We start from the raw sequence: 17,080 nt of genomic DNA on the forward strand, positions 1-17,080 counted from the left end.
TGGCATAAAAGCCCAAAACAGCGAAAATAACGAAAAAGCATACAAGAGGTGAGTTTTTTTAATCATCTTACGTAAAAAATGAGGATATTTTAATGTATTTAGCGTTCTAAATAAACGATATTTTATTCCCCATACAACGTCTTATAAAGCGCTCAAATTCTCAACGGTTCTCATGTAACTTAACACCGCGTAAGATGAAAGGTCACGTTCCAACTCACACAGCCGTGACGCATATATGAACAAGACGCATATGTGCGTGAACTTGGGCTTCATTCCTGGCATATCCAGCTGTAAACGCCAGAAAGTTGACATGATAAAATTTCAGTTGTCATTTGTCGATTGTTTTACAACATAGTACAAGCAAGTATATTGTAAGCAATGTATATTCCTGGTCTAAATTGTGCCCTCTGTCCGTTTTTTACGCCCGGTCTGTAGACTGCGTATTACACTGACCGTTTAAGTAATAAATTTTAGAATCTAATACAGGTTCTGACAGTAAAATCCGAGCTTTCAACCTATCTGTGCATCTATCTGGCCAACAGGATTTAGCAAAGTGGGCAGGGATATCTTGTGTTGGCTTCATCCCCCCCCCCCCCCCCCCTCGCAAAAGTTTTCGTTTTTTGAAATAAGGGAATTCTGATTGAAATTGGTGTTTCGTGGGAATTTCTTTTTGTCAGTATCTTTCACCCATTAATCGATGAAATTTGTCCTCGCGTCACATCGGCGAAATTTGATCCGTCTCCAGTGCATGCGTTTGTTTACGCAAGATTACGCAGTTGTCACGTTTTGGCAATTAAAATAGAGAGAAAAACAGACAGAATGCTTTCCCAAAGGAAAAATTTATTGAGAAAAGTCTTTGTTTACGCCTAAGAAAGAAACGCTTATAATTCTAAATGCGAGACGAGAGACGCGAAAGCGATTTGAAGGAACTATCAGTCCATTTCGAAGCGAATTTATCAACCCGTGCGTGGCACGTTTTTCAAATTTTCGCTAAAACTGTTCAGAATATAAAGAATCGGTCAATTAGAATAGTATTTCAGTACAAATTCACGATCAAGCCTGTAACTTTTCAGCCGTTGAATTCCCAGAAGTACTAAAAAATTTTGTAGAAAGTCCGTGGCCTGAATAAGGATTTGAGATGTCCGCGCTCCGCTAACTCGTCGCCTGGATAAAACAACAATTTGTACTCGAAGCACAGTTTCTTCGCCGTTATTTCTCGGATTTCCGCTATCGAAACTGTTGAGTATTCCTAAGTAGTTCTTCCATTTGAGGAGAACAAAAAAAATAAATAAATAAAATAAAATTTAAAAAGATCTCAAGCATACGCTTACCTACCTCGCCATGTGATGCCAAGAACTACAAGAGGGATGATGTGCGATTCTTCCTGAGCGACTCACTGTCGGAGAACTTGGATCATTTTTTGAGACACAGGTCTTCGTTGAAAATAAAAGTTCAATTCAGATCGCGCGCCATTTTTGCAGCGGAGAAGCCGTGTCGCTGTAATGTCATGACAAACTCACGGTCAAACCTAGGCACGAGTATAAAATTTGCCTGACTGGGGGAATTCTCTATCGTGAAACCTTTGGCTCGCAACAAACTACACGCACCTCCTCCCGGATAAGTGCAGTTTTGTAATTTTTGTAGGTTTTCGAGGGAATAAATTTTGTTGTTTAATTTCCCGATCGTATTTGAACTAATACAATATAAGAGTTTGTATGGCAACCTGCGTCGGATCTCTTTACGGTATAGTCAAATTACCTTATCAACTCTGTTGATAAAACCAAACATTTATGTTCTTCACTAACCAGCCTTCCAATCCCCAAACGCCAACACTGACTCAAGTGTTGTTTAATTTATTTATTATTTTTTCCAAGTGTTTTTAACTTTAAATCAGTGGGTTCGCTGAATGAAACTCCAGCTGCAGATTTCTCCCAATAAATGCAATGCAAGCTGAAGATTTCTCCAATCGAGCTTGGCGTTGCTCGGGATCTTTCAAGATTAGTATAATTGAATGCTAATTGTCCTGGCCTAGAAACAAACTCAAGATTATAACTAAATTTTACAAAGCCCGAGACATCCTTTTACGACCACAGGACCATTAATCGGATGCAAGCAGAGAAAAGGAGAAAAGAACTATATAGCATATAGCCAACAAAACTGTCGTGAAAAGTTCTCTTTCTCAGACGAAAATATCGAATTATTCAATTCTTTTTTTTTTTTTTTGTCCTGGACACTAGTCTGTAAACTTCCTACCAGTTTTCAGACATGCCGACTACAATGCTTACGTTTCTGACCAGTTTTAGACCAAAGCGACTAAAAAACCTTACCCCTTGGCTTGGCACGTACGTCCCTCAGCCCCTCGGGGATTTGATATGGGATCCGGTATTCACAAGTGCATGGATCACAAGGCATTGTCCGTCGCTGCCCCGGAGCATTCTTGCCATTAACAGTCATTACGCCATAACATGTCTAAAGATATTAAAATTGATAATGTGCACGGAAGACAATGACTCATCACTGTCACAATTATACATTAAAAACTATCATATGAAGAACAATTAACGATGATTTATGAGATTTAAATGCGTCGTGTTAATGAGAACTAGTTTAAGTATCAAAACCCAAAGACAAAACTAACCGCTTTTTAATTATCATACGCAGTAAAAACAAACTTTAATTTGTGGTCAGATTATAGACGTGTTGTTTTTCAATATCTCTGCTTTCCGGCGTAGATTTCGGCTTCGTAAACAATTCCGGTGTGAATTGGGCAGTGAAGCATAAGTCTGACCACGAAGCATAAGTTTTTAAGCTACTTCAGTCTCCTTGAGAAACCATTGTCATATTCAACAATAATCACGGGAAGATAATTAAAACGGAAAACGTTCCCGATCTGTTTCATTTGGAAACAGTTTTCAAAGATGAAAGTAGTCTTTTCCGCTTTTCGCTGAATCAATGCAAGTGACGCTCAGGTTACACTTCATTTATTTTGGTTTGGGTTGACGAAATCGCAAATTACCCTTTACTAAGCATTTCTAATCTGGGGATGAAACTTGTCATTGTATTTAACTTCCGAAAAGAAAAGTTTTGAACTTTTTGAAGATAAAATGTGTGATAGTATCCTTGGAAGATGAATGGCTCAGCTTGTTAACAACACAACCAGTTATCATGTTAATTTCCTTGCGTGATTGGCTCTAAGCCTTTTCAACGCTTTTATGCTAATATTGAACAAGAAAGAAAACAAACACAGCGAATATCCTAAGAACTAAGTGATGTGCCATCGATAACTTTACTTTGGCAGAAGTAAACGTCTTATCGACTTAAACTGCGGTTATCTAAAGCCTGAGAGACGTCTTTATAAAAGCCCTCTTGAACTGGCGTCGGTGGAGCCGATAGTGGAATGTCTGTTGTTCCTATCATTTATGCGCCTCGCTTGAGCTGTTTTTGGACATAATTACCGACATTGTTGTTATTCTTTGGATTGTGACTTGAATGAAGGGAACCGTGCGAGGGTGATCAGATAAGCACGTTTATTTTACACTATTGTTGGTTAGTTGGTAACTCGAGCCTTCAGAACCAGCTTTCACACAAACGTAGCAAGACGAGATAGAAGAAACTATTTCTTCAGGAAAGGTAATGTACTTAACATAGCGTTCCCAATATCAGAAAACTCACTAAAGGCGATTAATTATGGGCTTCCTAATGCTTTGGCAGTAAATAACCTCAGTCGCAAGCAGGGAAAGACAAAGGTGAATAACAGTTCTGGCTCAGCCAATGACTTTGAATTCAGATGATATATGAAGCAATTAGCAGCAATAACGATATATCTTAAACTAGCTAATACCTTAAGTCAGTCGTCCGTTATGGGCTCAGCACAATAATTCCAAGTTGGAAAACTCTGTCTTATCTAACCAATCTACTCTCTAAAAGTAGCATCGGTGAGGTTATATATACTGCTGTAATAAAGATTGAAATACTGCGCAACGTAGTTAATTAATGAGAATTTAAAGATTATAAAATCGACGCTGTTAAGAGAGTTAATTTCAACCGACGTTTTGCCGATGCTGCCTTATTCAGGGTACAAAACTATACCGAATACACTGAGACATATTATAAAATGCTGTACGAGTTATTTTCATGACTTTTTAACTTAAAAATTTTGCTTTAGCTCATTTCGCATAGCGTCATTTTGTAATTCAAATCTCGCCTTTTGGAACTTAAAGGTCATAGATTATGTCGTGTGGGCATAACAAAAACAACATTTTTTTTTGTTTCGCCAAGCCACTGCTTATTTATTCTTTGCCTCCAGTTGGCGACAGTTGCCATACACGACCTATAGACAAAACACATGTAGTCTTACAGCAACAAAGACAATTAAGATGCTTAGTTTTGGGACCGTTTGTGCAGGATTACCAGGGAAGAAAAATGGATTACAGTGAGTTTACATTGGAAATATTGTTCAGTGAATGGCTGGCAAAATCAAACAATTTATTGAAGCGTTCTACTGACACAACGTCACTTTGCACACTAGTTGTTAAGTCATTGTTACAGTTCAATTAAGAAGAAAACAACATCAAAACGATTGGAAGTCTTATTTCAAAACTATGCGGGCTAATATCGGTTGTTATTGTTTTTCTAAGAGCAGATATACTTAAAATTTTTGCATTTTGATCAGTTTAGGAACCAGAGATTGTAAAATGAAGTGCCAGTTATTGAAACTAAGCAAACGTTTGTCATAAGGTCAATTACTGATCTTCCTACTTGTTGTGCGAATGCGTCACCGCAAAATTTCTGACGTCAAGATAAATAAAGGGCATAGATCGAAGTCACAAAAGATTTGTTTTGATGTTAATCATTGGAAAGAAAGTTATAGTCTAGATGGTCATCACGAATATAACAATAGCGCGGGGTACTGAAGAAATTTAGCGAAGAAAAACACAAAGCCAGCAAAGCTAAGAGATACATTACGGGATTTTTATTTAGCCTATAATCTGCTATTAGCATTAATCGACTTTCCCGACTTTTTGATAAACCGACCCTCCTTTTGGATGTGATTGTAGTGAGATGTTATCTTTAGGGCTACTGATTTTTGGTTAGAAAGCGTTCACCTCATTACAACACGCTCATTAAGTAAATATGCTTAATGGTATATATGGAATAAATACTTTAAACTGTGGCAATGAATTTTGGAAGGTGTGTAGTATGTCCCCAAAACTTTTTCCTTTGAGATTCACAAAATGGGACGATGTCACATGACGTACAAATGATGTCATTATTTTTTTTTTTAACAGTACCATCTTGGATTAGCCTTCGAGATATCTTCAGGTTACACTATTATGGCCTTAACACATCTGAATTATGGGGCCGGCCTAGATAGGGTTAAAATATTTAGGTCTATTGATTATCTTAAACCACGGTATAAGGTAGACATCGTTTAAATATAACCGCCCCCTCCAATTTCCCTCCGCTTCTTAAACATAGAGCTAGTGGACCCTCCTATCAAATTACAATTATGCATTCTCTTCTGAAATTAAAATGGCCGCTACCGAACCGTTATCACTCCTCACTAGATTTGCAATCTGAGGCCCCCCGCCATCATTTGGCATGGCAATCCGAGACATAAGATGCATTGCCCACATTCATTTTCCCTTTTATTATTATTCTCAACTAAAAACAGCAAAAGATGCCAGACAAATTTGGTAAAGAAGCACTAGATGCACACAACAGATACCGCTCTTTGCACCAGGCTCCACTGTTGAAGTGGTCCAGATCACTAGAAAAAGACGCAGAGAGTTGGGCCAGACAACTGGCCAAAGATGGACGTCTGAAACAAGGGGTAACCGACGATGGAGAAAGTATTTATGCTGTTACTGGAAAAAGTGATGTTTTCGGCGGAGAGGTGGTGGATCGGTGGTATGCTGAGGTTGACAAGTAAGATGAAGATAAAACTCTTATTTTTGTTTTGTTTGTTCTTGCTTCAGTTGCATGCTTCCACTACTGTTCATCGTGCTAGCGCTCTTATTGTAACATTTATAACAGTAGAAAGAACAGCTGGGTAAAATATACGTAACAGGGTTTCAATTGGAAAGTGTGTTAACACTGATAATTTAAGAATGTGTTAACACTGATCATGATAATTTAAGAACACTGCATATGCTACCAAGACTGCATGGACTGGAATCCCACGTTCAACCCAGAATTGTTTTATGTTTTCTCCTTGTGATTTTCGTTGTTTTTAAAGTTGCTAATTTCCTTACCAGTGTAAACCTTCGTCCGTAAGAGAGAGTACTAAAGGAAAACTTAACGGCTCGGGTAATTTAGTTACTCAATAGCATTAATTTCTACTAGCGTCTCAAGGCTGGCTTTATTGTTATTGAACCAATGATTGGATTTTTGTTGGTTGTAAAATAGCTATGACTACAGGAGTCCTGGATTTAAGAGCGGGACAGGTCACTTTACACAGATCGTGTGGAAAGAGACGAACGAACTGGGAGTAGCAAAGGTCAAGGCATCTGATGGCAAAATTATTGTCGTTGCTCGATATCGTCCACCTGGAAATGTCATCAATCACTTTCAAGAAAATGTTAAGCCAAAGGTACACTTTTTTCTTTTCTAACTCATAACATTGTGCGCAGATTTTACCATATACAACTACACTAAGACTTTTATCACTCACATCTCGACTTCAACATTGTACTGGGGGAATCTTGCGCACACGTACGTTTTGCGCTCACAATTTTTCGGGGTAATTCTTCTTCTACCGTACTACTTAGATAATTCCTGATCTTTGTGTACTTTGTCTTACATGTGTAGTACTAAAACAGTTGAAATGAGGGACTGACTCTAGATCTATTTTTACAATTTCATTTTAATTGAGATAATTCTCTGTAGGCTACAAGAATACTAATGAAATGCTGGAAGGTATAGGCTGAACCTCGAAAAATCCTTGCTGTTTCCTCTCCCCTCGCCACAGTTAAGTATCGCTTATCCATCACTCATCTGTTCAATTTTCTTTACACATTCTAGGTTGGTGCCTCCATAAGTTACAGTTCTAGGGAAAGAGATACCAGAGACAACACTCGAACTGAACCAAAAAGAGATATCTTCAAGCAAAATGATGATCGAGGATCATCTCCATTTCGTAAGCCAAGTGACACGAGAAGGGACTTCTCCAACCGAGATGATGCTAGAGGACAGCCCCTTCGTCGTCAAGAAACTACGGAAACAGTAAGAAAAATTAACAACGTGGTTTTGACCTATATACCCAGAAATTGCAATGATATAGCTACATGCATGCATAAGTGTACATATGTTTGAAAAGTAGTTGGTAATTGACGGGAGGTAAGTGAATGCTCACTGATCTAATGGCCACCGGAGCAGACTTCTTAGGAGAGGGGCACCTCGGTTGGCCATATTAAGCAGACAACTGAGCAGCCCCCGAAAGTTCATCGAGGGGTTCTTTAAATTATCGATTTGGACACTCACATAACATATCTATAGAGTGATTTGAAAATGATTGCTGGTGTATACCCTGTGTAAAATTTTGATAACACAGGAATTATGCAGTGTCAAACTAAGTAAAAAAAGCGGTTAGCACGAAGGGAGATAAAACGTTAACAAATAATAATGATGCCAATTACGACGACGATGACCACGACGACGAAGATAAGGGGATGATGATGATGATGACAACAATTGAATGGTCATTATATAAGTATGGTGTTCCGTCATGGTTTCAGGTAACTTACGATCGTGACGGAGGCAGAACAACAGTGACGAAAACAATCATAACCTCGGGTGACGGAAGAGGAAGAGGTTGGTATTTAATATTACAATGAGCATGGTTTTACTTGAAGTAATGTTGCGGTTATAATTGTTTTTCTTTTTCTTGATGGCTGGAATTTAACTTACGAGTTTTTTTACGATCATTTCTCTACTTGATACAAAGACGGTTCGAAGTCAGTTTGGTTTTAAACTGATTCTTAGTTTGATCTACTGTGACACAGGGACGTCCCTTTTCTCATTCTGCCAATCAATTACAACCAGTCGAACGTAGACTTTTAAGAAATAGGCAAACAAATACAATCTGATACCAAAGCAAACCAGACAAGCAAAAAGGACCACCGCAGGTTATAGAAAAATGATGTTCAATTTATTTCATTCGTTACTAAGTGGTACATACTAGGGACCTTAAACAGAGACGACGACGACGCCAGTGAAAACGAGACTTAAAAATTACATTTGTTTTAGAAATAATGAGACGGAATTGTTAATCCTGGTGAATAAATGAGAATGATGTATTAATTAGTAAATGACACACGGATTCTCAGAAAAAAATCCGAGTGCTCCTATCAGGAGTTGAACCTAAGACCTTCCGATTACTAGTTCGGATGCTCTACTACTGAGCTACAGGAGACTGGTGGGAGCTAAGGCCATTAAACAAGGTTCATGAGACAAACATCCTGTATACTGCTAGGATTGCAATGTCAATGTGTGGCATATCTGCAATGGAAATAATGGGATGAAATATGTTAAGCCTGGTGAATAAATGAGAATGATGTATTACTCAGTAAATGACACAGGTATACTCAGAAAAAAAATCTGAGTACTCCTATCAGGAGTCGAAGCTAAGACCTTCCGATTACTATAGTTAGGTTCGACTCCTGATAGGAGCACTCGGATTTTTTTCGGAGTATGCCTGTGTCATTTACTGATTAATACATTTTCTAACGTTCTGATGTTCCCTTTCTGTCTTCCAGACTCATTTGATAGGTTTCCAAGGGACATCAGGAAATCATTAGATAATGGTAAGTAGTAATGCACCTTTAAACAGGTTTAATTATGAGGATATAAGAAAACAAAAAATATCAGCGAACGGAGTGATTTGCACGTGTCATTGGGGGTGAATTAAGCTTCCTCCTTTTGGCTTTCCCCGAATCTGTTTATACTAGGCTAATACCTTGCTTAAGTAATTGTTTAGATTGTGTTGTATCTGAGAATAGAAGAGCATGGCACTACGGTAAAGTTCATTATCGGTATTTGAGTAATTTAGTTCCATATAGTGAAAGACAAGAATGGGCGACTGAAGCGAATTGAAAGAAGTGACAAAATTCCTGAAACGATGTCATAGAGTAAAATCATAAAATAATGGTGAAGATGTATACAAAGATGAAAGATTAACGATATTTAAATCTGCGACGTACGGCCATACATCAACACCTGGTCTACTTTCACCACGTTCAAACCAGTGCTCGTGTTAAAAAACAAACAAATAAAAGAAAACAGGAAGCAAGTGAATTGTCATTGCCAGCCGAAATACCATTCAATCAGCTAGCCAAATATTTCCTAAAAAGGACATTACGTCATCTTGTACTCAAACCAGAATTCACAGGATAGGATCGGACACATATTGTCTAATATGGAAAGAGATGAAATATGAAACGTCAGTCTGCTTCAGTGTCAAGCAAACAGAGCATATTGACAACGCCATGGGACATTTGGCCGATTTTGATTAATTTTCTATTATAAATTATCGAACTAAGGCTAGGCATTAACATAAATTCTATTTCAGGTCAACCACCTTCTTACTCCTACTCAACCTCGTGGGGTAGTCAGAAACCTAAAGAACCTAAACCAGGTAGGACAGAGAGAGGATGAATGAACGTTGTGCCGCTAGCACTAATAGCACAAATGATGGATCAGAGAATTAACTCTCCAGTGTATGTTAGAGTGTTTAGGACCCTTCAAATTTACATTGCCGCAATAACAGCCATAATCTTCCAAGATTTGCCTCCATCTGATCTCGTTAGCACAGTCGGTGGAGTAACGGTGGATAAATCCAGAGGTTGTGGGCTCGGTTCCCTTGTTTGTTTGCCTCTTGAGGTCTGCACTAACTCTCAGTGGGGCAAACTCTCACTGGGAAATTCATGGGTTCACTTAGCACCAAAACATACACTGTAGAGTTACTTCTCTGATCCATCGTTTGGTAGGATCGTTGCACGTTTCTTTGACGGCTGTGGAGTGAAGAAATATTTTAAAATACTGTATTTGTATTTAGAAGAGTGATGGAGCCTCAAAAACTATCGGTGAAGACCAGGTTCTAAATCTTGAATTCGTTTAAATTCGAAATAGGTGGAAACGGCTGCGGTTCAATCCAGATTACAAGCCAGAATGACGTGTCGGTCTGATCAGAAAATGCAAAGGGCCCTCACTTTCATTCCGAACGAACAAAGGTGTTCGGGAATTGTCAATTTGGTTACTTCCTTTTAATGAAAGTTTAATATAAAGAAGGAAACATAAAATGTAGATCACATGATGCAAACAACTGAATCTAGAAGAATTCTGGTGACTTATTTAATCCGGCGAATCACGTTCTATGTTTATACGTACGTATGGCCCGACGTTTTTCAAAGAGTGGATAACTTTAATTTATACAGCGGATGAGACTAGATTCTAGGTATCTATATTTTTTTAGCAGAAAGATTTACACCTTCCAGCTCAGCCACATCGTCTCCTAAAGGATCGTTTCCAAAACAATCCTTGGACACACACAATAAATTCCGTTCAATGCACGGCGCTCCACCCTTAAAATGGGCTGACGACCTTGCGAGGGAAGCTCAATCCTGGGCCGAGAAGTTAGCGCGCGCACGTACATTACAGCATTCTACTAAGAGTGAACGAAAAGATGCCGGCGAGAACATAGCCATGTTCACAGGGAAGTTTGATTCGGCTGGAGAAGAGGCCACTACGATGTGGTAAGAGAATAATATGTAACTAAAATTACAATCAAGTCTCTATAGGGTCATCTGTGTGAGTGAGAAAATTACAGTCCTCCCGTTTCGATAATTGTAATTATTTTTGATTGACTATTGTAACATATGTTTTCGAACACCCTTCTACAGTTTGTAATATAAGATTCTCTCAAATTTTGTTATTATCTCTCATTATCATTGTAATTGATGTGGCGAATGCATTAACCCTTTACCCCCTAATACCGAAGAACAAATTCCCCCATCTTGTCCCCATATTTTTCTTAAAAAAGTGCTGGTGATGAGTTATTAAAAAGATCAAAACAATTCACCTTGGGTGATCATATCCTTAATTCTTATGACTTCAGAGGTTTAATAAACATTGATATTACATGGAGAAATTTGTTTCTGATGATTATTAGGGCTTAAAGGGTTAAAACTAAACTAAACTAAACTAATTCAAAAGATTATATTTGCAAGTTTGACTGAAACCATACAAACATTAATTCCTAACGCAGGCAAACAATATATGCGTAAGCTGTTTCATGGTAATAAATCAGATGGTGGAAATATTTGTAGGAAGAAGCAAAAGTAGCAAGCCTTTAACATATGAACCAAAATTTCAAGCTTCTTTGATACAACAGCACAAAGAATGTTTATCGTTATTCCTCTTTGGCTGAAGGAACTACAACATGATTCATGAACATAGTACACTAATTGCGTGATACGGATTATTTTTTTATAAATATAAACAATGTAGGGCGGACAATCTTTTTAAATTAACCAACGCCCTGTTGTAGCTAATGACTATGACTATGAAGTCGATTTACAGTTAATGGACTTTGTAGCACGTGTAATTATTAACAGTAACACGATATTTTTTTCTTTCTACTAGGTATGACGAGTACAAGGATTACAATTTTCGTCGTGGTGGGTGGCAGGGAGGGACTGGGCATTTTACCCAGGTCGTGTGGAAAGGTAGCAAAGAGTTGGGAATGGGGCGAGCGAAAACCAATGATGGCAGTCTGACATTTGTGGTTGGTCGATATAGACCAGCGGGCAATGTGATCAACTATATGGCAGAGAACGTGTTTCCGAGAGGAGGCCGCTAAGGAAGAAATGTATCATGATCCTATTGAACTTGGGTTCCACTTTTTTTACCATCCGAGGCAAAGTAAAACATTACATTATTATTATTATTATTATTATTATTATTATTATTATTATTTTATTTTATTTTTTTATTTTTTTTAAATTTTGGTTTTCATCATAAAGGCTAAAAGGAAAGCTAAGATCCTGGGGAAATCAATTGAACGGGATTATATTAAATTTTAATTATGATGATTTCATTATTCGAAGTATAATAGCCTTAGTTTTCGTTTCAGTTAATGATTTTAGGGAATCGAACATCAAACGCGCAAAATGTGGACATTTATTAATTATTAATGTTGGTCACGTTTGAAACAGTCATTAGATAGTACACGATAGTCAAGATATTATATGTGCAGAAATCTTGGCTTACAACAACTAATAATTCATAACCATTGGCATAACTCATAACTATTGCCAATAATTATGCCAATAATTCATAACTTTAGGGCAGGGCTTAAGGAATTCTTTTTTGCTGTGTTGCAGCCTTGATCAACGAAGTGAAATGATTTTATCGTTGTTTCATTACCCGATCTCAAGTCTCATTAAATTGGACAACTTTCTAAAGTTCTCAATAATATACAAGCCATTGCTAAATAATTATAGCTGCAATAATTATATATCTCATCATGGTCTACAAAATGAAGCTATTTTTGTATTTACAGGAAATGTTCTTGGAATTTGCAAACGATGTGGCTGAATATCAATTTTTTTATATATTTCTAAGAAATATTTGTAATTTCTGTCGTCGATTTTTACTTATATTATAAACAGGTGGTTTGGGGGATGCAGCCTTTTGGATTTTATAACTGATTCCTAACTGACATAAGAGGAGGTCAATAACGATACTTGTGCCCCCTTAGTTGGATTAATAAAAGATTAACTAACTATTACATCGCTTGACTGATACTAATAGAACAACATTCAAGGCCGGTGCCTACTTTTGTCACTGCGCATACGTTCTGCGCATCTCGAGATACTTGAGTTTCCTATGGGTGGTACCTACTAATACACGTATATTCTTGCGCGGTTTAAAACTATACAGAGACAGCAGAACTTAGCACTGAGTACTACTGGTGTCCAAAAAGAAATCTGGGGGTGACCATGCATTTTTTATAGATAATAAAGCTTCATTGTGGGAAAAATGCCATACATTGCTTTGTATTTTATCACTTTTTAAAAATATATTTCTGCTTGATTATCCCTATAAAATGCATGGTTACACCCAATTTTCTTTTTGGATTCCATTCGCCCCAGCTGAGATCTACTTTTCCCGCATTGTCATAAACTGGGTAGAACTACTTCGATATTAGTAGGCGCCGTTCTTAAATTTGTTTCAAAACACTCATCTCCTTTGTCTGGCTATCTTCCTCTATCTTGATCCTTACCCTCACCCGCTCCCTCCGCCTTGCCCCATTTCTCATATTACCCCACCCAAACGGTTCTCTACTTCTTCTTCAAGTTGTAGCTGTGATGGTTAATCCAAACCTATCTATACTGGGCTTTTTTCGTTTTCTTTGGCCAGTGGGAGTTCCCCAAGTTTCATGCGTTCGCTTAAATATGAAATAAAATTGATACAAACGTTCAAAGCCAGCGCGGGTAGAATCCCCCCGCGCCCCGGTCCAGTAGGGTTAAACTTCACAACTCAGAAGGTATTGATAGATATCAACGAACTAAGGCCGATATGAACTCCCTATTTCTCAGACGGAACAGCTAAAAAAAGTATGTTATAATGCGAGGACCTTAATTGTGGTGCAATTTCCTTTTGCGGGCAATAAGGATCAGTCAAGGTCCTGATAAGATCTTGGGTGAGCTTCCAGAGTCTTTCCGGTAGGATTAGGACCAAATATCTGCAAGATTTTGATTCCTCGCGTTATCTTTAAGCTATTTCTTAAAAAAAATATAGTGGCTCAGTCCAAAACGAAAATCAGAAATCTATACATTAGATTTCTCGCATAATTTGCATCAATATCTCGTGACCGATTGTTAATTGAGATTGTTTTGTTCAGTCTATAATAAGGAAGTCGTACAAGTCACGTTGTTTTTCTTGTCATCTTTTTGTTTCGTTTTCTCGTTTTGTTCTGTCATCTGCTGATATTGAACCTAAAGCCTAAAACATCCGGTAGGTTAAGCCACAAAACGCCTCATTATAATATTTTAGCACAACCCCGTGCTGGAACTCGCAATCTGATTTGCTAAGGGAGGCCGTTTTAAGTTTAGGTAGACTGCCCTGGGAATGCGTGCAATTGCCAAGTTCACAAACCAAACAGCCAGATATAGGCCATTTTTTTCCGAATTATTTTGCTCAGTGAATACATCGGTCTCCGACTTACACTTACTAAAACATATGACGACTCGCTCTCTCATTTCTTTCGCCTTGGCTCGGGGCTTTGCCTCTCACCCGGCTTAATCGGTAAGTAGAAACCTCAAGCTTTCCGACTTTGAGGTCCGACTGCAGCATTTCTTTAGGAGTTTGAGTTCTCGTACCATCATCAGACCAATTTGAAAAAAAAAAAAAACAAAACAAAACAATAAAAACAAAAACGAGGTACTAAATGAAGATCTTTTGAGTTGCGGCAATCTTTTGTAACCGATTGTTAATTGTCACTCCTATAAATAACCGAGGAAGTTTAGTGGACTCAGCTAGGCTGTTTTACTGACTCGTTCGTTTTTTGCTTTGTTGTCGCGAGTTGATATTGTATCAAAACCAAAATCATCATCAATACTACAGTGGCCATCTTTAAACTCCATCTGCACCATGTCTTAAAGATTTGAGTCCTCGTGTCATCTTTAGACTAATTTGACAAAAAAGCATCAATTTATAGAAAGATATTTTTAGTTGCACCAGTCATTCGTAACCGATTGTTACTTGAGACTACTATTTATAACCAAGAAAGTTTAGTGGATGCACAGCGTTTTACTGGCTTGTTCGCTTTTTTGCTATGTTGTCTCGAGTTGATATTGTACCAAAACCAAAATCATCAATACTGCAGTGGTCGACCTTAATCTCCTTCTGCACCTTGTCTTGAAGATTTGAGTCCTCGTGTCATTTTTAGACTAATTTGACAAAAACATCAATTTACAGAAAGATCTTTTGAGTTGCAGCAATCATTCGTGACCGGTTGTTAATTGAGACTACTATATATAACCGAGGAAGTCCTAGTAAAACACGTTGTTTTAGCTATTCCTTTCCCTTGTGGTTGATACTAAAATATTAACACTGGTTGTCCACTTCAAACGCCGACGCACAATGTCTTTAAGATTTCTTTAAGTCTTCGTGTTATTTTGAGGCTAGTTAAATATACCTTTAGAGGTGTCTCGCGTCCAAGCGATGTAGTGAAAAAATCCTTCAAGTGAAAAAATTGATTCGAGAAAACAGTGCTAAAAATTCGGCAATTCGTTTTATTACAAAACTCTTGGTATAGTTTGATAGCCAGCTCTATAAGCTTTAATTTGATATAGGGGTTTAGGTATCTACAGTTTGGGTATACGGTAACCTTCACTGGCAAAAAAAAAAAAAAAAAAAAAAAAAAAACAGTAACCTATGCTTAGACCTCTTGAGCTAAAGCAACTAATTTGAAAATATCTTAGATAAATATATCTTCAACAGAGCGCAACAATATAGGAAGTTGTGGAAGTCACGTTATTTTTCTCGTTTGTTTTTATGGCTTCGGTTTGTTTTCTTGGTCTTGTAATTATTAAAATCAGTGCTAATGACAATAGTTATATCAGTGCCTTTCAAACCGACAATAAAAAAAAAAAAGACAAAAAAAAAAAAAAAAAAAAAAAACCAAAAACAAAAACAAAGTGCCTAAGACAGACAAAGGCAGTTTCATCATTTTCGCCATCATCTATCGTTGGCGTTTAAATGTCAGCTCAAAATTTCGTAACACTAGAAAACTAATTCCCTTCGTCTTCAGGGGAAATATCTCGACCGTGTCAGCTAGCATTTTCGTAAAAACCAGCAACAGGTACGGTAAATAAGCGAGGGTAAATGTCGGTTCCCTGAAACTTTCTGTAACATACTTCAGATAAACCGTCCGAACAGATCAAAATGTAGTAGCAGACACTGATATGTCTTCAGTAAAAAAGACGACAAACGATCTGAGAACACAGAAGACACCATTGGGTGCCCCTCAAAATTAATATGCAAGCTGTCACGTTACCCAATCTATGACGTTGTTGTCTACTGAACCGATAATAAGGGATGCCAAATTATGCCTCACGCACTTGTAATTTTCACTTGCGTCACGGAATTAATGTGACAACATTCGTCGATGCGGAAACATCGAAGCAGCGTTGGATATCTACATGCAAACTCATGTCTTGTACACTTTAAAAGGCAAGTTCTGCCACCATGCTCTGGGAAAAAGTAAAGAGTGTACAATAATCATGAATGAATTACGTCGTTTGCAAATAAACTGACAAATAAAATGCCAAGAGGTCAAATCAATGTTTTGCCGTTACAAGCACGTAGAGTCTCCACTGTGAAAGCAAAAAACACAAGCCTGGCTCAAGAGGTCAAATCAATTTTTGGCGATTCCAAACACGTACGGCTCCAATGTGAAAGAAAAAGACATAAACCTGGCTGAAATTACCCGACAGTAGCTCAAAGTTTCGACTGGAGTGAATTACTGTGCACGTGTAAGCACGCGTTACGCAATTTTAAATGACGTTAATGTCTTTTACCCCCATCACGTTAATGCATTTCCATTTGTGTCACTGAATCAATGTCGTTGACATCCATCGATTTGTGGGGTTACCTGACTGACGCACAATGGACACACCGCCAAGTACGTGTCTTGGGTGTACACACACTTCTGAGGAAGGAAGTTAGTTGTAATAAAGAAAACCTTATGCCACTATTCAGTGAAAGAAAACTACGGGGAAGTATATCGGAGTACTTAATTGATTGAAACGCGCTTTTTGCAAAATAAACATCTTCAGAAAATACCAAGAGGTCAAACCAATTTTCGTGGATTACCAATACTAGTTCGGTGAAAACAGCTTGCTGCTCACGAGAGCCAAACTGAACGGACGCGATTACAAACTAGTTCGAAAAACAACCAAAACATCTTCAGATGTAGTAATCCAAACACAAAACTCACTATATATAAACTAGGGACAATCAATTTTGCTTTCAAATCTTATGCCGTCAAGTACGTGTCTTCTGTGCAGACTTCTGA

General features: G+C 37.8%; 1 protein-coding gene across 2 annotated transcripts; it reads left to right on the plus strand.

The window, feature by feature from the left end:
• Positions 1-3,239: 3,239 nt before the first annotated feature.
• Positions 3,240-13,794, plus strand: LOC146476733 (uncharacterized). 2 transcript variants are annotated; one of them, XM_085114223.1, is made up of 9 exons: positions 3,240-3,630; positions 5,675-5,928; positions 6,409-6,592; positions 7,024-7,224; positions 7,737-7,812; positions 8,757-8,804; positions 9,569-9,634; positions 10,475-10,751; positions 11,641-13,794. In XM_085114223.1, the coding sequence occupies exons 2-9, from the start codon at positions 5,681-5,683 to the stop codon at positions 11,855-11,857; spliced, it is 1,317 nt and encodes a 438-aa protein (XP_084970349.1). In that variant the 5' UTR covers positions 3,240-3,630; positions 5,675-5,680; the 3' UTR covers positions 11,858-13,794. The 2 variants fall into 2 exon arrangements, with proteins under 2 accessions (XP_084970349.1, XP_084970348.1); XM_085114222.1 differs by having other exon boundaries at positions 3,243-3,630; positions 10,472-10,751; positions 11,641-13,789.
• The last annotated feature ends 3,286 nt before the right edge of the window (positions 13,795-17,080 follow it).

The sequence above is a fragment of the Pavona decussata genome, unplaced genomic scaffold (genome assembly GCF_977016875.1).
Source record: "Pavona decussata unplaced genomic scaffold, jaPavDecu1.1 SCAFFOLD_73, whole genome shotgun sequence".
Lineage (NCBI taxonomy): Eukaryota > Metazoa > Cnidaria > Anthozoa > Scleractinia > Agariciidae > Pavona > Pavona decussata.

What these genes read in the sequence shown, in the direction of transcription:
- LOC146476733 (XM_085114222.1), top strand. Translation starts at nt 5,681, where the DNA reads ATGCCAGACAAATTTGGTAAAGAAGCACTAGATGCACACAACAGATAC. An exon ending in TGGTATGCTGAGGTTGACAA is followed by an intron (nt 5,929 to 6,408) that starts GTAAGATGAAGA and finishes GTTGTAAAATAG; the next exon opens with CTATGACTACAGGAGTCCTG. An exon ending in GAAGAGGCCACTACGATGTG is followed by an intron (nt 10,752 to 11,640) that starts GTAAGAGAATAA and finishes TCTTTCTACTAG; the next exon opens with GTATGACGAGTACAAGGATT.